Raw genomic sequence first — 22,164 nt, 5'->3', positions numbered from 1 at the left:
TTTTTCCCCTTCCCTTTTTTTTTTTTTTTTTTTCTTATTTGGCTTAAGTACTTAATTCTGCAGGTAGCTGTAAATGGGAAAATAAAATGCTGTTCAGATTTAAAATGACAGGACAGGAGTATGTGCAGGGGACTGATAAAATATCTTGAATAGAACTGACCTTTCATGTAGCTGAAAGTTACTGGGGGATTCATCCTCATAATTACCATATAGATTATTTTTATTTCTTTCCTGCAATGAAACATTTCAGAGAGCAGTAGTGCTGATTGAATGAAAATTGAACTTGTTAACATTCTTTTCAGCTTAGCCTGTTGTACATAACAGAAGGTTAGCTTTGATGAATTTCAGAATTCTCTTTCTGATATCTAAGAAACAGACAGTAAAATAATTGCCTCCTTTCAGTATGATTTTTTCTTTTATTTTAAAAAAGTACAGATGTTACAAAACCAGATTGATAATTTTACATATATTGCTCCCCATATTACTTACGCTGCTAGAGAAAATGTGTTTCCTATTTGTTGAAGATTTGAGCCTGTTTTTATTTTATAATTGTTGCAGACCTGTCTGTACATTCAGGATTCTGCACGGATAAGGCTAATTCATAGTGGAATATGCTCATCTTTAATTACATTACTACTTAGGAGTGGCACTGTGCTTAAATCAAAGATGATGGTGACTGTTGCTTTTATTTCAAGAAGAGATTTTTAAATAAACAGCTCAATGATGTGGCTTTAAAGAGCTGAGTTGAAAATTTGAGCTTATACAAGGCTGCATATAACAGAAATGTCATTAATGTTTTGGAACAGTGATGCCTTTTACTTAAAGGTCTTAAGTATTTTTTTAGTAACTTAAATTCCCAAATTGCTAATTAATTTTAAATGAATGGATTAACAGTCAATTCTAGGAATGAGAGCTAAAAAAACTTGCTTTAAAATTAGGAAAAGACACTTATTTTGCTACTCACCTTACTGCATGCTTCTAGTTTATATCTTTAATTTTCTTGTACAAAGAAACTTATTTATAAATCTCTCTTTTAATAGCCAGCCTGTAATCTCCAATCTGGAGAGAATGGAGTAGGTTTTCAATTAATACAATGTTATAACAACATTGTTTAACGTGTTGCAGATGAAACAGTTACTTCATGGGTCATTAATGTGTTTAATGCCTGGAACAGTCTATTAAAACAAGCCCTTGTTATTGTTATGAACGTGTTTATTGTCATCTTTAATACAAAACATACAACTAATTGTCAGTTATAATTGTTCATTTATAGGAACAGCAACTATTCTTACTAGAAAGAGAGATTATCGTCAGAGTTTTCTTATTTCTATTTTTGATTTGCTTACTAAAGAGGATTACTGAACTCAAGTTTTAAAGCAAGTGTTGTTCTGTTTGCTTTGGTCTCTCCCCAGAAGAAGTGGTAGCTGTTAGCACCACTGGTTTAATAATTTGTTGTACTATGAAAAATTAATCTCAAAATTAAGGAGCACCAAATGCAGCAATGTTCTGGTGGCTCAGATCAGTGACATTTGGCCACATACTGAACTGTTCCCATGGTGGCAGAAGCTTTTGTCAAGCTAGACCTTTAGGACTCAGTTGAGATTTTGCAGCTTGGGTGCTCACTGTCAGCTCGGCACAGTGACAGTCTGGTTTCTGCCTACAGATCTGAATCATCTTCTTTGCTGATGAGCTTCCAAGTCTTTACAGAGTTATTATTTTTTATTTTCTTATAACTGTATACATGTCGGGGGGTTTTATGCCTAATGTAGCTGCGTATTTTTTAGTTACCTTTCAGAGTGTGTGTGCACAGCTCATGGGGCCTTGGGGGAGGGAAGACAATGGGCTGAAAACCCTGGAGACAACAGACAGCAGTGGCTTCTGCACAGGAGTTACATGCTACAGCTTTTAACATGATATGAAGACAGTGCTAGCCTGATGATGTACTAAATAATAGGGTGCTAATAGCGTGTAGATTTTCATGTCCTCAGTGACATTGTAATACTGAGCTTGGATAATATAGTCATTTTTCTGAGAGACATGCTCTTCCCTCCTTTCTCATCGATACAGACACAATGGGCCATCTGTTAATGGGCTGTTATTGTTGGAGAAGGAAAACGTATTCTGGTGTTCTGTTCAAAAATAGACAACTCATAGTGACTGCAAGGAAGGACTTGTCCATAGGACACAAAGTGGCAGCAGTTGCCAATGACAGAATAGCAGGTACTGATGGTGCTAAAAAAAAAAATTAAAAAATGAAGCAACTAGCTTACTGCCTATTATGAGGGGCTTCTGCGTAAAGGAAGAGAAGCATAGTAAGATTAGCAGAACGTCCTGGGAAAAAAATTATTCTGATTAGTCTATATTAATAACATCTAACTTGGATCCATCAGCTCCAGAAAATATTGTGAGGTGCCATATGAGTATGTGGAAAATGATACACCCCGCTGGGAAAGCTGTCAGGATTTGGAGTGGAAGCTGAATCTCTGATATTCCTGAGAACTGAGCTCAGAAGGAACGTGAATATGTTTGACCAAGGACACCAGCTGTACATTAAGCATGGGCCATGGCTTTAAACTATCGTCTCCTGAGCTTAAACTCTGAAATCAGGTGCTGCTTCCTTAAGCCAACCAAATGAGGGCAGATGCTGTACCTAGTCTGGATATGTTGTACCTGGCCAAAGGTTTTGTTCTGTTCAGCCACTCTCATTCTTTTGAAATTCCTGTCGTTCTGTGTTACCATCTGTGTTTCTCCTTGGACAGCTTACCCAGTACTCAGCTTCCACGTCAAGTTCTCAAGCTATAAAGAAATTCTAAGTATCTGTAGTACTTTAAATTACAGAATCATAGAATTGTTGGGGTTGGAAGGGAAGACAAAGATCATCTAATTCCAACCCCCCTGCCATAGGCAGGGACACCTCACACTAGATCAGGTTGCTCAAAGCTACATCCAGCCTGACTTTAAAAACTTCCAGGGATGGGGCTTCCATCACCTCCCTGGGTAACTTGTTCTAGCATCTCACCACCCTCATGGTGAAGAATTTCTTCCTAACAGTCAATCTGAATCTATCCATTTCTATTTTTGTTCCATTCCCTCTAGTCCTGTCATTTATTCTATGTTGTCAGGTAGCTAGAAAAAAAAATACTAACTGGTAATATAAAAAATGAGACCCAAACAGCATCCAAACCCCAATAAAAGTCCCTACCCTTAGAACATAGCTACCAACACATGTAGCATTTTTTAAACAAATGCCATGTAACCTCTGGGTCTGTTTCTCCCAGTTCCTTGCACAATTTTTCTTACCTTTGATCATATTTGTTAGTTGTCATGCTTCCTTCCATTCTCTCCTCATGTTGCTTACTGCATAATAAGGACCTTTGAAGTCTACCTTTGATTTGGTAGCTGAAGCACCTGAAGTTGCAGAGGTTGTAACAAAACTGCTCACAGCATTTATCTGACATTCTGGGACTTAATTTCAACTATGCAAGGTTTGTTTGCAGTGTGCCTTTGCTGTTTGCATACAGCAGACCTAAGCTGGTACTGCTAATTTGGAGAGAAGCATTTCATGCCAACAGGCTCATTAGATCGGAGTCCAGATCCCCGATCTGAGTCACATGTATTATGATCATGCTGTTGTGTACCTTGTCCAAAAGAAGTGTGATTCAAAGTGCTTTAAAATATGGTAGATGTTTGGGGAGAAGAGTGTGGAAAATCTGTTTTTAAAATGCTTCTACAAAATGGTGTAAAAATGAAATCGTAAAGAAGTTGTGAAATAGGTGATGCTAAATCATCAGATCAGCCACTGTGGATGGGTGAAGGGCTATAGCAGGCCTCCTCAGGCTGCAAGAGCAGGAGCCTTTCCAGAGCAGAAGGATTCAAAAGCAATGGAGGCAAACAGAAGCGTAACTCCTTCATCCCATTTTGGGGACTGCGTGTGGAAGCTATGGGATCACAGGAAAGTAAATGAATAAGAACAACCTTCCCAAACAGCAAACATTCCATGCTAGGGTGGTGAGACGTCCTGGGTAAGAGTTGTAAGTGTTTTAGAGAAAAGTCGTAGTTTGGTGGCCTAGCTGTGAGCTTTTAGTGTTTCTTCACCATGTAATGCAGCATTTGGACAGAGGTAGCTGAGCATGCTGTGAATGAGCTGGTACCAGTAAAGGCCACAGAGTGGTGTTGCACAGGTGCCTGGCCATGGGGCCCAGAACAGTGTTGGTCTGCAAAGTACCCAGGTTGTTTGGGAACATCTCTTGACACCTTGTTTGGAATCACATATCTGAGGTGGTGCTGTACTGCCTGGTGTTGGCGTGCTCCTACTGCCTAATCCCCAAACGTGGTTCCATGGAAGAAGTGGTTTTAACTTGTGGTTTGGTTGCTCATGGCACTTTTACCACGCTCTGCACCAGGTCGTGCTGTCTGTTCTGAAGGAAGGTCTGCGCTGCACAGCAGAGTATGAAGATCACAAGCAATGAGAGAAGGATCACTGCTAACGTGATTGCAAAGAAACCCCCCACAAAAAGCAAGGGACAGTAAATCTGAAAGATTACCATGAAATGTGTGAAACTAACTTGAAGATGCAGCTGTATAAGAAAATTTTGTCTTAAAGCAGGAAATTGATTTCGGAGACATCTGACATTGCCAGAACAAAAGGAGATAATTTCTTCATTTTGAGGCATGAATCAGTGAGCACTTAGATTTGATGGTTTTGGTTTGTTTTTCATTTCTCTTCATGTCCATTCTCTAGTTTATATTCTCTGTGTGAACAGAAAAGAGTAGTTTGTGATGTAGTGGCACTGTGAGAGCACACAAACCAAGAAGTTCCGTGTTCTTCAGGCAGCAGAATGTGCGTAAGCCTTGTGACACCAAATGATCTTTTAGATCCAGCTGCAGACATAATTTGTTTCTGAACCAATATTTGCTGTTTGTTGTAGCCTTTATTTAGGAATTAGGTAAGGTTTCATTTTCTACAGAGACAGGGAGCAAAACATGGGAGTTTCTCACTGCCAGAGAAAAGAAGCTGCTGCTTGTAGTGGATCTTCTGATAACTGCAGTTTGACAGATCTATTACTGCTGGCAGTATCTGAGGAGGGGAGAGGAAGGACGCTTCTTCAGTGGTGGCAGTACCAAGTGCAGCTGTTTTGAATTCTATTAAGTAAGGATTTAATCTCTGACTGAGAAAAGCATCCTGCTAGTTTGATTTGTTTTGATTGGCAGTGAATTCCAATCTTCTAAAAAAATTTAGATTAATGGTTTCTTTTATCTATGCTTCTGGAGAAAAGGAATATTGAGGATTTCTTTTAGAGATATGCTGACTTGCTCAAAAGTAAAGGGAGCAATTTCCAGGCAGGGATGACTGAGGATTTCACTCTTTGCATTGCAATGTATTTGCTTCAACTTAAATACATCCTTTAAAATATTACATCAGCTTATGTTACATTGACAGTGATGAATTCCTGAAGCAACAGAATATATAATGTTTTAATTCAACTTCTGAAACTAGGGCACAGTGAGCATAACCATAAATGTTGGGGTTTTACATAGTTATTTTTGTTGGTGAATTCTCACATCCCTTAAAACATGCTCATACAGTGTAGGGTCAGATCCCAGCCCTGCATGTTCCTGTAGGCACTTCCATGGGCTCAGTCCTTGCGTGACTAGAAAGAGTTTCACTAGAGATGTTGCCTATTTAAATGATTGAAGTCTGTAGACATTGATTTTAATCAAGACTTCAATACTATTCATATAATGTTCTAAAAAGTGTTTTCCTAGTTATTTTTTAATCCATGTTGACTGTTTCTGAGAGGTTGTATCAGGGTAGAAATCCAGGATAATACTACATATGTATGTAAGTGTGGCTGGATGCATTTATCTATCCAAATAAATATTAGCTTGTTGACCTATTGGATGCTTAATGAGTTAATAACAGAAGAAGAAATTATTTTTTACTACCATTTATTCCCTTAGGTCTCAATGGTATGTTTTGGTTTTGCTGGCTCAGGTACAGTGTTTGTTGAAGAATACCTTTGATAATACTGTGTAAGTTGAAGGCTGGGAGTTCACACATTCCTTTCTTAAAGTCTCATTATTCCGTTGTTTACTTTCCCATGGAGGTTGAGGAATTGATATTTTATCAGTTTTTGAGAACTTTTACAAATCAGTGTGAAATAAGCTATGTGTGGCATGTGCCATGAGATGTGTCCTTTGGCTATATGACTAAATGTCACTTCTTTGGCATGACTGTCTAAATAGATGAGAATAGTTGTGAGTGGGACAGCTTGATGGACAGATACCCTTATGGTTCCTTTGATGAGACCTTATGCATCAAATGCTGAAAAGTCTTTATAATGTGTCCTATTGGAGGTGTGCAAGAGTGGTGGCAGAAAGCCAATGTGCAGAGATACAGTAACCATAAAGTTGTTTTAAGAAGAGGAAACATTTTGGGGACTGTGTTTTGTCTTTTTGTTTTAATCAATGTTTCAAATTGAAGAGATCAGAGCGGTGGTTGGCATTACCCTCAGTAAATGTGTCTATACCTTGGGCTTCTTGTAACACTGGTGTGGGAAAACAAAGAGATCTAAGATGGTCATTTCAGTCTGCAGAGGAAACACACAGATTTTTTCTTTTTGGTTTTCCATTTTACACCTTTATGTCGCTGTTTGATTGTCATGCTGAGTAAATCAGTGGCTGAATTTTACTTGGCTTGTGATAAAATCACCAAATTTTGCCTAGATTCAATCCAGGGCTGTAAAGCAGATTAGGCTCTATCAAAACTTGATTCTGCCCACTTGAGAAATTAATGAATTGTGGTGGGAACTGATCTGTCATTTTTGTATGATGTTTGAAAAATCCTGAATGCTGCTAATACTTGTGTATCACTCTTGCTTCTGGTTAAGCTTATGTAAAAGATCTTGCGATAGTCTCTAAAATTGTCAGTGGATTCTTTTGAATACGTGAGCTTCTCAGTTTTTGTGTAGTAATGTGATTAGAATGGCATGTCAGTGTTTTAGTCTGTGTGTGTTTTTCTTTAAGATGATTTTCATTTTCAATACTGATAAAAGATTGGAAATTAAAAAAAAAAAATTAAAAATTCTTTTATATATTATGTCTTATCTGTTTGGTGCTGGATAGCCAGTTACAAAATATTGTTGTTTCCCCTGCTAGCTTTTACCGAAGTTCTTAAGATTTAAAAAAATAAAATCTTACCAAAATAGGAAGAGACATGGGAAAGTAAAAATGGAATTAAATAAGTGGATGTAAAAAAGCCACGCAAGCATCAAATAGTGTCAGAAAAAGGGACAGTTAAGAATTCATGGGCTTGTGTATAAAATTAGATTCTGGGTCAGTGCAAGTCAAGAGAATTTAGTCTCAGTAAAATCACAGATGCAACTGAAATGACAAGACTTGGAGTAAATGGTTTGTAACTCGTTTCATCACATTTTGTTGCCTTAGAGTAAAGGCCAGGAAGGCCTGTATTGTGTGACAATAAAGAGGAACAAAAGGTGGAACCACTTCCCAGAAAGTACTGCCTGAAAATAATGGAGAAAGTTAATTTCTGTGAGAGGAGGTCATTCTGATGATGTCCACCATCATTTTATCAGCAGAATTTTTCTTCATGCAGTAATCTCTGTAAACTAAAATGAATGGAGTAATATGCAGAAGGTGATCTGCTTTTTACAAAAGACTTTGAATGACTTCCAGATGCCACTGCCAATACTTGTCACAATAAAAATGACCCTATAGTTAACAGGAAAAAAATTTCACAGAAAGGTCCCTGAATCAAATGGGTATTTCAGCCAATAAATCTGATGTTTTGATCTTTCTGTATCAAGTACTCCACTTTTGGCAGATGAGTTAATCTCTAAGGAACTGCACTCCTTTGCTGATAATACTAAAAAAAAAGAAAAAAAAGTAGTAGGTGAAGCAGCATGATGCAGTATGAATGATGAGCCAAGCTGGCAATGGCTTGGAAAGCATGGGGAAAATGAGGATGAACCCTAGTGTGCAAGATCTGGAAACATGAGCTGGTGGGTTTAACTTCATCTGTACTGGATCCAGGTACAAAACTACATCCACTTTAATCCTAAGGATTTCTTTTTCTGTATAGGCTTCAGCAGAAAGACAGATTCAGAATTAATATGATTTATTGCTATAGGGATGCAGTGTGCTGCAGTACTTGTATGTAAGATGGATGAGGCAGGGTGTGCACCTTCTCTAACAGTTTCTTGTATGGTTGCACTTGACCCATCCACGAAAAGGCTTTCAGGACCACAGAATCACTGCCTTTCTTGAAGGAAGAGTCATTAAAAATAAGAGTAAAGTCACCTGGGCTAAATTACCTCCATGCTGACACAAATTTTTGAAAACTGGTTTAGGCTTACCCACATTTAAGAAAGCCCTGAGAAGGTCAGACTCCACTCTGGAAGTGCAGTGGACTGTATACTGGGCTCCAAGCATTGCTGGTTTGTCCATGTCACTTCATTAAGGATCATTGTACCTGCTACTGATTGCAATGTAGTTTATGAATAATAAAAGAGTTTTCAAAATTTTAATTTCTTTCTTATGTTTCTGTCTGTTCATACAACAGCTCTATACAAATCAGGTTGCTGAATCAATTTGTGAGCTATTTATTCTCTTCACTTATTAACTGTTTTAAAAATCTTCTGTTAAAATGTTCCTTCGATGCATATTGATGTGTGTGGTTGAAAATAAGAAAACTGAGTTGTTCACAGGCAGATTCCAATTGACTTTACCTTCAGGGTCTTGCTTCTTTTTATTCACAAATGTGCTAAGTGTTGTGCAGATGTAGAGGAAGACATTGTTTGCCCTCAAGAAACAGTAGAAACCAAGCCTTGCAAGCACTTGAGTTTCTGAGACATGAAGTGCAAGAAAAATAAAGTCAGTGATTGGTACATAGCTTGCTGCTTCCACATGTGTTTGATTGTTGGATTAGAGAAAAAAATGTGTAGTTTTGCAAACAAGGATTTTTAGAAGTGATGAGGATTACTCAAATGGTTCTCCATCATGCTGCAGTGTCTGCACTCGAAACCTGGCAGGGCAGCGTTCTTTGTTTAAAACAACTTTAAAATCCCACTTAGACAGGATTGTTTTATACCTGCTACTGCTACTAGTAACAGCTAAGAATAACTGAATGTCAGTAAAGGAAGAGGCTTTTCTCTCTCTCTCTCTCTCTCTCTCTATATATATATATTTATTCCCCCGCCCCAGTTTTGTTTATTTTCTGTGTTTGACAATAGCTTGTGTCTTCTCAGTTGCAGTGTTTTCCCTGTCTCATCACTCAGCCTGTTTTCTAGTTGTTTATGTGGGGATTGCACACTGCAGCAAGAGAAGCAATGTTTTAAAAGGGGGAAATGTAAGTTTTATTCCGCCACAAAACCACACCCACAGGTGTGGGAGAACTGGAATCTGGGGGTCAATGTGGTGACTGTTGCTGCATTTAATTTATTAAAAATGCAATTAATTCATTAAAAAGAACAGCCTGCAATGTGACAGTGTCAGTTCTGTAAGCCTATGAAAATAACATTACCTGATAGTGCTATACGGTAACAGTTAGTGACTAAATCACGTTTCCATCTCTTCCAGGATCAGAGTCACACACAAGTTTCCCAGTATCGGCAGGATCACTCTCTGATTATGAGATCTATTGTCCATATGACTGATGCTGCTCATTCAGGAATTATGCCTCCTTCTCAGCTAACCACCATTAACCAGTCTCAGCTAAGTGCGCAGCTGGGGCTAAATTTAGGAGGCACTAATTTGCCACACACCTCTCCCTCCCCTCCTGCAAGTAAATCAGCCACTCCTTCCCCATCCAGCTCTATAAATGAAGAAGATGCAGATGAATCAAACAGAGTAAGTCATTCCGTGCACTCTAGTGAGTAGCTTTATATCTGTTTGCTGCATTTCTGTGGATGTGGCAGTAGCAACTCAGTTGCAGTGTGGTCGTGTAAAATACAAATGGAATATGATTCAGTAGCTGTTTAGCTTTTTAAGATGTTTCCCCAGTATCCCCACAATGCCAAATATAAGAATATCTATAGATACTTGGTTTAATATGTTCATAATTTGTTTCAAATTTTATAGAACTGGTGAGTACTCTAAACTCATCAACTTTGGACAGTCTTGTCATTTTGATATTCTCCGGAGTCATCCAAAATGTAGATGCATTTAGGTGGGAATCTAAGCTTTCTTCTAACTGGAAGTTTAGTTCATTTACATTTACTTTTAAATAAATCTGTTATAAAAGGAAGGTATTATCAACAAAGGACAGATATTAGTATAGCAGCATATTTAAAGGACCTAACTTAGACTGTTGCATGAAGAGTTTTCTCGTTAAGGTAACAGAAATTATGCCTATGGAAAGATCAGTGTACAGGATCCTTAAAATACCTAAGTGAAATGACTTGTTGCCTAGCTTGGTAAAAGAGAGTGCAGGGCATAAGGCACACACACCTGTAATTGTGTGTGTCTGGGAATCCCTATCCCAGAGGCAACAGGGAGATGGTGTAGTGCACCTGACCGTGTGTGAGGAGCCATGCAGGTGGGTGGTGGGCACAGAGGGTGCCCACTGCAAGTGTAGAGAAGCTGCAGAGTTGCTGTTGCTTTGTGCCAGAAGAATGGGTTTTGTAATCCCTGACCCATGTGTGAGTTGCAGTCCGAGTCTGGGGATCAGGAAATGCCTCCAAGCTCATCTTTTGAGTTTCTACTGCTGAAATTACATCTTAATGGAAAAACATAGATTGCCTATTCAAAGTATACAAAATTAGCATTGTGGGGTGTACTTTTTCACGTCAAGCTTGTAAGATTTGACACTCTCACCCATGCTTACAGTGAATAGTAACTATTCATGCATTTAAGTGCCAGTAGATCTGATGAGATTAAGATGAGACTAAGTACTATTTGGTAGGAGAAACCCTTGCAAACAAGTCTCCAAAATGTTGCATACATAGTAGCTTTAACCATATATTATTAACTACTGTCAATATTTTTTTAGAAGTAATCTGACTTATTTCATACATACATTGACTGTTCTTGTTATGACTGTTTCTTAGGCTACTGGAGAAAAAAGAGCTGCCCCAGATTCTGGCAAGAAGCCCAAGACTCCAAAGAAGAAGAAAAAGAAAGATCCTAATGAGCCACAAAAGCCAGTGTCAGCATATGCCCTTTTCTTCAGGGATACACAAGCTGCAATTAAAGGGCAGAACCCGAATGCTACATTTGGAGACGTTTCAAAAATAGTGGCCTCTATGTGGGACAGTTTAGGAGAAGAACAAAAACAGGTAAAAAAAAAAATCAATGCAGGGTTGTCTCTCAAGAACTAAAATAGTAATCCTTGTGAAAAACATCCTCCTAGATCTGTGCTGACAGGTCTATGCTGCTTGCTGATGTGGACCCTCTACTCTGTAGAGTTGTATTTGTTTTCAAAATTGCTGAAGACCTGGCATCTATAAAGCATTTTGTTCTAAGAGCCAGGAGGTAGTAATAAATGGCTGTGTTTGTCTTTAAATTTTAAAGGGCAGTTTGAAAAACGCTCAGGTGATATTGTCCTAGAGTCCTGTTAAGACCATCTTTTGATGATTCCTATTTCAAAGCCCTTGTTTCCTATTAAGCAGAAGTTAGGAGAGAAAAGGGGAAGGTAAAGCACATTTACCATTTTTCTTTGATCTGCCTTATGAATTTGTTACAAAGCGTGTTGATTTCCAACCTTTGAAGCCAAATCCTCTGTGTCTCACTACAATGTCATGTGTGAAATGTTATCTCCAACTCAAACTTGGTACAGAATGTTTTGTTCTTCCTTGAGGGTTATTCTTCTTTGCATACACATGTAACTCCTACACATTGATTGAAGGAAAAAAAAAATCTTTTGAGGTTGTTTGCCTGTTGGTGCTCCATGCAGCTCCCAGCAGCAGTTAATGGAAGCTGTGATGGAAGAGAGGGATTCCTGTATAGAACACCTTCTGGCAAGATATGTATTGGTATTTTATGTGAATTACATTTGGACACTTTTAGTCTGTTCTCTCAGTTGGTGAACATGATATAAAGGTAAACTTCAATGATAACTAAAAAGACAGTTTGATCTTTTTTTTTTTTTCATGCTGAACTATTCTTGTTTAACTCAGTAGGACTCTCTCATACTGGCTTTGGGGAAGGTGAATTGTCCAAGCTCTGTGAACAATTCTTTTGAGTATTTATTTTAAACTAAAATAGCACAGGTATTTTTTGGTATTTTATACTACTGGAGGTACTTTTTAGCATCTGAAACACTCAGTGTTCTAATATCTCTATTGCTTAGGGTAATGAAAATATTATTTCCTTAGGAGGTAAAGTGTACTTAGGTAGTCTTGTCAAAGAGTTGGCTGCTCTAGCAGCTTTTTTTATCCACAATAAATCAACATAAATTGTGGTCCAAGACCAATAAGTGTAGACTTGAAAGTCTGTGAGCATCTACAAGAATATTTAGACCTATCAGGGAAGAAAAAGCACATCTAATGGTAGAGTGTTTTCAGACTTTTTTTCTTTTTTTTCTTTTTCCTTTGGAAATGATTTTGAGAGCATTCTGGCAAAAAACTTACTAATTGAATTTGGTGAAATTGTGGTCTCTTTTAATAGGTATATAAAAGAAAAACTGAAGCTGCCAAAAAGGAATACCTGAAGGCACTTGCTGCCTATAGAGCAAGCCTAGTTTCTAAGGTAAGCCTAATAATGCCTTCAGTGTCATACAAGTTAGCTCTCGGCAACGGTGTTTAAATACTGGGGGTAGAGATGTGGTGTTACACCAAATAAAAGTAGAATTCTGAAATACAGCTCTAGAAGATACTGTGCTGCTCCTTGAAACCTACATAGTCTCTGCAAAAAAAAAAAAAAAAATCTCTCTAATGGCACAGTAATGATTTCTAAGCAATAACTTTGTAAATGTGCATCTTTCTTTATCTATGGAGGCAAAATAATGCACTCCACTACGAAAGTAAAATTCAGTCATGAAAAATCTACTGATCTTTTGCCATTCGCATTTGCAACCTGTTTGCTGAGTTTTGTTTTTTCTTAAGTGCTGCTTCTCAAAAGACAGACTTCATAGAGACGGAGAGCAGTTATTGTGTGACAAAGCTTGAGTATTTCTTTCAGGTGAGGGGGAAATAAATGGAAGATGGCTCTGAATTTGGAGAGCACTTACAAAGGGACTAGCTGGCAGTAAGCCATATGCAGTATTTCAGCAAATCCATTACTTAAAATGAAACTTGTGAAGAAAACAAAGCTCTGCTGTCTTACTTGGGAACTTACCTTTCTAACTGGCAGCACTATACTGGTTGTAGATCTGTTACTGCATCTGAATGCCATAGATAGAAATGTGCTTATGGACATCTAAAATATGGGTAAAAATTAATCAAAGTGGTTATTTCTCTAGCAATATTTCATAAAGATCAATTACAAAAATACCAACAGAAGAAAATTATATCTCCTGAGAATATTTGAATCTACAACTACAGAGCAGAAGGTTGCTCTGTATTTTAATTAATGAATAAACATACAGCAGCAGAAATTATACACATATTCGTGCAAGCTGGCAGATTTCTTCACCTTGTGTTGAGAAGCTGTTTTGTTTTGTCTATAGGACTTATTTTTCAAAGCTTTTGGTGTCATAATGCAAAGTTCAATGGCAGATGGAATTGTAAATACTTTGGAGGAAGTTTATTTTGTCAGTCTTAAGTTCCCTTTTCAAAAACATCAGAAATCATATTTACTCCAAAAATCCAAGACACCTGGGCTGCTGAGTAACTTGTGGGAAGACTGCAAGTGGAAATTACACTTTTAAGTCCAGTATACATCTGGTCTCCTCCAACATAGTCTTCCTTGCTGTAGCTTTTTCATCCAAGGTGATTGCTGAGAGTAGGGATTGAATAGACACCTCTGAAGCACAGTTTAACACATTCTAAGGTAAACATCTCAAGCATATCAATTAATTGTGCTGGGAGAGACTTTTTCACTCTGTCATCTTTTTATAGGGATTCTAGGAAACAATTCCGTATGTTGTGTATAATGCAGATGCGTAAAACTACGAGAAATGAATCCTACCCTTGGTGCTTAAATGCATTTAATTTACACATACACAGTATTTTAAAATATACCTTACAAAACTATGACTTCCAAGGCAGCAGAACAGCTCATTTATTGCAGTAGGCCTCTTTGGACAGTGTGTCAAACTAGAAACCTCCAGGACACTGGAAGTAGGCAGGTTTCCTTAAACATGGTACCCTGCTTGATACAACTCTACCCCTTCTGGTGTGTTCTGTTGGATACCTTGGCAATGTTCTCTTAAACCTTTGTCTGTCTTGAGGCCTTAGATGCAAAGAACAAGCAAATTTAAAAGGTTGTTTAAGAAGCTTAATTGTTTATATGCCACTTGTGCCACTATAACTGGGCAGGGGGGTGGCAGCTCATATTTGTCTCCTGAAGAACAGAGGGTTTTGGAAAACATACAAATATAGAAAGCGTTGGGCTGGTTTTAGCTCTTCCAGCCACACAATTCACATGGTGTCTGTGACTTTCTGGTATTGGACAGGAGCACGTGTTAGTTTTTATGTCCTAGTAAGAGCTGGGAGTACTATATACAGAGACAGATGAAGAGGTGATGCAGTGGGTTGGTGGATCAGTGATCTTTTTCAGACTGTTTATTGATCTTTTTCTGATAGAAACCAAAAGATGAAAAGGTCTCCCTGAGTAGCTGTGATTTTTATTTCCAAGTAAACAGTAACGGTGTTTTTTCTGTTAAAAAATACCGTGAATTTTTTTCCAAACACAGGCTGCTGCAGAGTCTGCTGAGGCCCAGACAATTCGTTCGGTTCAGCAAACACTGGCATCCACAAATTTGTCTTCTTCCCTTATTCTGAATACTTCCCTTTCTCAACACACAACTGTATCAGCATCTCCTCAAACTCTTCAACAGTCCCTTCCCAGAGCAATTGCTCCAAAACCTTTAACCATGAGACTGCCAATGAATCAGATTGTAGCTTCTGTTACTGTTGCACCAAACATGCCATCAAACATTGCAGCTCCACTGATAAGCTCTATGGGAACAAATATGGTGGCAACACCATCCTCATCTCAAGTCAGTCCCTCCATGCAAAGCCAGCAGCACCAGATACAACAACTCCAGCAGCAACAGATGCAGCAGATGCAACAGCAGCAACTACATCAGCATCAAATGCATCAGCAAATACAACAACAAATGCAACAGCAGCATTTCCAGCACCACATGCAACAACATTTGCAGCAGCAGCAGCATCTTCAGCAGCAAATTAATCAACAGCAAATGCAGCAGCAACTGCAGCAGATACAGCTTCAACAAATGCAGCAGCAGCAAATGCAGCATATCCAACACCAGTCACAGCCTTCTCCTCAGCAGCATTCTCCAGCAGCCTCTCAGATAACTTCTCCCATCCCTGCCATTGGAAGCCCACAGCCAGCACCTCAGCAGCACCAATCACAAATACAATCTCAGACACAGACTCAAGTATTATCACAGGTCAGTATTTTCTGAAGATAAATGATGTTGCAACATGGCTTTGTGTTGATGGAGGGGGTCGGAGTAAACCATATATGGCTGAAAACTGTAAATTGTTGATGGTAGTTATGCAGGGATGCATAACAGATCAAATGATCCTCTAAAGTGTCTATTAGATAGGCAATAAAGAACTACAATGTAGCTGTGTATCATCTTTTAGCTGACTATAAATAATTTTGTTTAAAAACATTAAAAAAAAAAGAAAAAACAAATCACAAAAGCTGTGCTCTTTTTCATGTGATGCCTTTTTAATTTATTTAAGCTTTACCTACAATATGTGAATCAGATGGCCTAATAAATACCTGGACCTTATGACTGCAAAATGGCCTTTCAGAGTTATGATACAACCCTTCTTTCTTTAAAAGCGAATAGTGCACTTCAAGGCAGTGTGAACTCATGAAGCCCTTAAAGCACAGTTGTAACTACCTGTAAAATGATGATTGGATTTCATACAATCATACTGGTATGATGTGAGTGGATGGCAATTTTTGTCATGACAAAAATAGAGTAAATCACAGATTTTTGCCAAAGCTCTTCATTTTTTTTTTTCTCCTCTAAATGTCTTCAGAAAAACAAATGCAAGTAACTGAACTGAAATGTTTGACCCAACCTTTCACTTCATTTCTCCAAGTGAACCTGCCATAGTTTGTAAGAAAATATATATCGACGGTTACCGTCTTATGTTAATTCCAATTACAGAACAAATGTGAATATTATATTCTGTGGTGAAGTGATGAGTTTCAGATTTAATACACTGTATTTTTAAAAGGGAAATGCACTTAAATAAAACTGTTATTACAGAAAGCTAAGATGAAAAATGCAAAAGTTTTTAATACGCTGTATAACCAGTAGAATATTTAAATGAAACTCCACAACCGAATAATCAATGTAAATATTTTCTTTAAAAGTTGTAAGTTTTCATATCATGTGTTGTAAAGTTTTCATAAATGAGGCTTTAATGTAAACACTGGTAACATGAATTATTAATTGCTACATTGCTTATTGTGTTTTTATGCTGTTTTATACTTTTTTATGAGTTATGATAGCAGCAATTAAGTTGTTTGTATTTTGCTTATCTAAAATAAATGCTTTTATCTTGCTATAGAATAAACACATTTCAGTAAAACTCATGAGCCATACGTCTTTGGTAGAGAAATAGAAATGTTTCCTTATGCAGGTGCTTTCTAGAAACATGTATTTTGGAGTTTTTATGAAACATACTGGGTAGAGAGGTGCCAATTGGAACCGCGAATGCCATCAGCTCTTGTATGCGTTGAGATGCACTGCTGAAGTCACACACAGCTTCTCTGGGGCTTCTACAACTTCAGAGAGAGAAAGCAAGTGGTATTTACACAGCCTTCATGGTGTACCCTGTGTTGTGTTTATGTGTAGAAACAGGACAGTGAACCTGTCTCTCAGCAGTACTGTTCAGAGATGCAAATAAGTACAAGGTGTGGTTTTCTTTGTATATTTGAGTTTCAGATGTAAATGCGGCTATTGCCATGGGCTTCCTGTCTATGAGCCCCCAGCTCTGACTTGGGGTGATCCTGAGTTGCCTGACTTTTGGTTTATGATAGAAGCTAGGAGATGATAGAGAGGGTGATGGAGAAGGCAGGTATTTCATATGAAAGATTTGGAAACATTCACATGCAATGTGTTGTCAGGTTATTAGTCCTGTTCATATATTTGGTCAGAGAGGAGAAATGCTTTCCTTTCTTCTTTTTCTTCTTTGCCTGTGCTGCAAGTACAGTGTGACCACTATCCCCAGTTGTCTTGCATGATTAATTACAGCATCTGTCCTGTCAGAAGCTATAATGAAGAGGTCTTGATAAAAATTGCAAATTACCACTGGCAACAATCTTAAACTGCTTATGGTAAAATGAAAATTAAAACCAGCAAGTGTCAAACCTGAGCCGAATCCTAATCCTGTTTGAGGCGGTGTCCATGGCTACCATGCTCAGACCACAACCAAAAAATAATGGAATATAGATCCCAAAAAAGTTGCAGCCAGACTTGAGGGAAGAGGTACTATACTGTGTGAGTTTATTAATAATGAATTAGCTTTCAATATTTCATCATCCTCAGGTACTCTGTTTGTTATGTACAAATATTGAACAGCAAGAGATTCTAATTATAAATTTATAGATTTCTTGGAGCAGAAAAAATTGAAGCTTTTCATAATAGGTGTTAGTTGACAGCTACCCATGCTCCTAATAGCCTTAGTATGATATCTAATAATGTCTGGGATGGAGGATGTTTACTCCAAATGCAAGGAAGCCTGCCTGCATCAGAAATGGCACAGTGGAGGCTGCTTGGGAGAGATTCTTGTGTGTGTCGGTTTTAACCAATGTTACATAACAAAGGGAACCATTTTATAGTTGTTTTAAAACCTTTAGACAAATGTCTTCAGCAATAATTGCTAAACTGCATGTGACAGTAATTGTGTATTGGTTCTATAATTGTCATTTTGAAGACCTATGAAGTATCGTTGGAAAAATGTCACTAGTGATAAGAGTTAATTACAACTGAAGTCTGTTTTCAACTATTTGCAGTGAGAAGCAGGTGTTATTACACTCATTAAATGGTTTCATAAATCCTGGGTTTTACCACATTTGATTAAGAGCTGCTGAACTACTGATGGTCAATTCCAGGAAAAATAGTTTTAATTACTGCAGCTAAAAAGAAATAAAAAGTAATCATCACGCATTTTAAATATCAAAATTTGAATCTTGAAAAACTGGAGCATCCTGCTGCTTGCTACAAAATTATATTTTACATTACCCACAATAGCATATTGCAGAACATCTTGTGTTTCAAACTCTGCAAGTTGGTGTTCGTATTCCCTAAGTCTAAGTGAGTAACTTTGCTATCGTAGGTCATAAATAAAACTGTTACTTTAAATTGCTTAATACGCATTTTATACAGGAAAAAATGCAATATCCGTATGATTTCAGTTTTGTTAGCAGTTTAAAGAATGTTTTTCTTCCTATCATTTGCAAGCACTTAACTGCTCCCTTCTTTTCCCAAGGTTTCAGATGCTTTATCACCCCAGTTAACCACATTCTACTTTCACATTAACCCAGGTTGACACATGATGAAAGAACATAAGGAGGTTTAATTTTTAGCTGACACAGGGTCATTAGTTTCTAACTTGGAGAACAAAGCCTTTAAATACCTCTATGCAACATAATCTCAATTTTATATTATCACCTGACCATTGTGGTTTGCAGAACAGATGGATTAAATATCTCAAGTTTAACCAGAAGTCTTGCACTGGCTCTTTTCAATGGGGATTGGCTATTTGAATGGCTCCTTTTCCATTTCTCACTTCATGGAGTATTTTGCAGCACTGGACTTCATTCTAACCTTTCCCTCCCCCCTTTGTTTGGCTTTTGTTTTGTAACAGCTGTTATTATCGTTTTTGGTCAGCTGTGATTGCTGGAGGCAAAATAGGACCAGATGGTGTTTTGCTATGCATGAATGGCGAGTTAGAGGAGTTTAGATTGAATAGGCCAAGTTTGAATGGTGTCTATGCACCACCTGCCCTCTTCAGCAGCAGCACACACATCATAGAAGCATGATCTGTCTCAAACCTACTAGAATTGGATGGGAATGGAGAGAGCCTCGTTGGATTTTCTCCATATTTATTGATCTTCCATGCACTAACAGCATAATGCAGTACACAGTCAATTTGAGTTAATTGGATATGACACAGCATGTACATGTAATCTATCACTGTAGTCTCCTGGTACCCTTTAGGTTTTGCTGCCACAAGAACACGCAGTGTTAGCCTGCATTAATAGGCTAAGTGGATGGAAGTAAAACAGGATCATTGTAGGGATTCATTTAACAAAATATACTGTAGCTTTAAAATTATGTCATTGAAACTGCCAGAGATACAGTTAAATAAGAACAGTTTGGATGTGAGAGACTGGACTGAGTGTTTTGGCACATAACAGAATATACCTCATACCCATACTTCTCTACGAGGTTTGACAGTGGAACAGAAACGAACAGTTGACTAAAGTAGGGAGCAGCATCAATAGTGATGAGCTGGTGCTGTTCAGAAAGGGGTGTGGAAGAATCTACTTCTTAGCAGAAGGGATATTATATTAAGCCAATTCTGATTACCAGCTCCTAAACCACAGAAATTAAAATCAGACATCCAGATTGGGGTTAGAATAGCAAAGGGCTGCTTTGGTGTCCCAAAGCTGGTCATAGAGCTAGAATTTAAACGTTACAGAAATTTAAGGTCTGTTCTATCCTCCGTTAAGGTTGACCTTAAGGTTAGTGAGAGTTGTGTCTGGGCATTAGAGTGTCAAATACATATGTTACAAATAAGGAATAAAATCTATAACAATAGCATATAACGCATGCATTGCTTGAATTGTTCCAGCAATGGGGTGTTTAAAAGCCTACTTATGTATGTAACAGGGGGTTGCGATCATGCTCTGCCTAAGTTGGCAGGAGCTGCTTACTTGGAGTCTTTGTCTGTGGTGTCAGGTAGCCGAGTGAGCTACTTTATTATGAAAATTGCATTCAACTGAAAAAATGCTAAATATTTTCAAGTGCCTGTGGGAAAGGCTAGGTTTGTATTAAAGGATTTGGTTCTTAGAGTCACCAAGAAGTTAATGCTTCTCAGGTGCATCTGAGGGAGAGAATTTTCGATTATAATACTAAAATCTTTCAGAAGAGAATGTATGGCTCTGAATGAGCTGTTCTGACACTTCAATAAGCTATGCCAGAGATTCATAATTCACCCTGTTTACCTCAGTTAAAAGGTAGAAGTGGTATTTTAAATTGTGGATTTTGTCCAAGTTCCTGGAACTCCAGCTCCTACACAAACCACAATAGTGCAGAGTTTTCTTTAAAGTTTAAAAATTAAATTTGTTTTAATCTTCTAGGTAAAGTTGAATGGTTAATTTTACTTGATGTGGGATAGTTATATAGGCACTTCCTACGGGTATCATTTATTTTCTTTCCCTTCTGGGAATGTTTTTATTGATACAGCCACCTTTGATCTGTTATTTCCTCCAAACTGGAGTTGTTATGTTACTTTAACTTGGCTGCTCTAATTGAAACAGAAAGGCTTTGATCCAGCAAATCACTTAAAATGAGTGGATAATTCTTGTATATAAGTAGTAATTTCATTAAAGTGACTGCTCATATGCTCTGTTATACAGTTGCTCAAGTGCTTTCATAGATCAGAGGTCTAATTGCAAAATGTATTTGTTTTCCAAACAATTCCAAGTAGCAATAAGAAGAATAATCAGCATCTGAAAGTAACATAACCTAACTCACATTTTCTGTGTTTTCTGGTATTAAATTCTGTTCTAAACACGACACAGGTCTGGTTTTCCAGTACAGGTATCTAACCTTTGTGCTGATTCAGTGATTGTGTATCATCATACATGTGTGAAGAATTAACCACCTGACTGGTAATTTGTATACTCAGTCACTTATATAGGTTTCTGCTGTGCATAGGTCTGAAACCCTGTGCCTGGATCAGCAGTCACAGCTCTTGACTGAGCAGATGCTTTGACCAAATATTTGTATTTACAAAACAGAGAAGTCAATGCAGGCAAACAAAGCACCATTATACCTACTGGCAATATTTGTGAAACCTAAAGGGTATAGTTACTACAGGCTGGTTTATTTTTAATGCTATATGCCATAGTGTAATGATAAACTTGCATTGCATTAGCTTAAAAACATAAATAATAAATCCCATGTGTTATACTTTTTTCACTGGTGGCTTTAGTTGCTTAATTTTTGAACTGGTTTTGGTATTCCACACATCACGAGAACTGACCATTCAGCATATGGATATTTTGAAAAATAAGTAGCTGTACTATGGCTTAATTTCTTTTCCTAATTTTGGAAGTGCTAAATATTCCATGTGTGAAACTCATAGCTTATTTTTAAAAATTTTGCCCTATCAGCTGTTGATCAGGGGATTCTCACTGCTGCCACGATGTGTGTGTATTTATAACTCTACACTGACAGTATGTCTTCCAGCCTCAGAGAAAAGCACTTTTTCCCATGTGAGCACAGGGTAGTGAGCTTTCTGCTCTTGACTTCAGTGATAAGGATCAGACAGCTGTAGAGCTGCACTCTGGCATCACCCAAATCACAGTCCCTGTTTCTTCCCTGTTTCTTCTGACTTTTCCTATTGTTTCTTCAAACGTTTTTGTCTGCTTTACTAATCACAGTAGCATCCAGGATTTACTTGCCCCATGCCATGTCTTGCACCTTGCCGCTACCTGCTGACCACCTATGGAAAGCTCTTCTTGAAGAGCTTCTCTTTCAGCCCCCTTCCTGTTCCACCTATCCTGATGATCACAAGGATGTAACGTGTATGATCATATATATGTTACATATTAGTTTATAAAAAGAGATGTCCAGATGTGTGTATTTAATTTTGTGTGGAAAATGTCTACAATGCCTGTAAACATGAGGCATGTGTCTGAGGAGAAATGTTCTAGGTGCTTTGCAGTATGGGCTGCTGAAGGATTTGGTTAGTGCTTAGCATACTGTGGCACTAGTTATCAGCCTTGTATAAACAGACTTTCTCCCATATAATATTGTGG

General features: G+C 37.9%; 1 protein-coding gene across 2 annotated transcripts in view; it reads left to right on the top strand.

Moving 5' to 3' along the window:
• Window positions 1-15,550, top strand: part of TOX3 (TOX high mobility group box family member 3) — a 69,943-nt gene extending 54,393 nt beyond the window's left edge. For both annotated transcript variants that reach the window (XM_054389840.1, XM_054389839.1), the window contains exons 4-7: window positions 9,598-9,867; window positions 11,067-11,294; window positions 12,625-12,705; window positions 14,813-15,550. In XM_054389840.1, the coding sequence (XP_054245815.1) occupies window positions 9,598-9,867; window positions 11,067-11,294; window positions 12,625-12,705; window positions 14,813-15,550 (1,317 nt within the window). The remainder of the gene's footprint in view (window positions 1-9,597; window positions 9,868-11,066; window positions 11,295-12,624; window positions 12,706-14,812) is intronic.
• The last annotated feature ends 6,614 nt before the right edge of the window (window positions 15,551-22,164 follow it).

The sequence above is a fragment of the Indicator indicator genome, chromosome 19, assembly GCF_027791375.1.
Source record: "Indicator indicator isolate 239-I01 chromosome 19, UM_Iind_1.1, whole genome shotgun sequence".
NCBI classification, from domain to species: domain Eukaryota; kingdom Metazoa; phylum Chordata; class Aves; order Piciformes; family Indicatoridae; genus Indicator; species Indicator indicator.
This window is presented reverse-complemented; position numbering and strand designations above follow the sequence as displayed.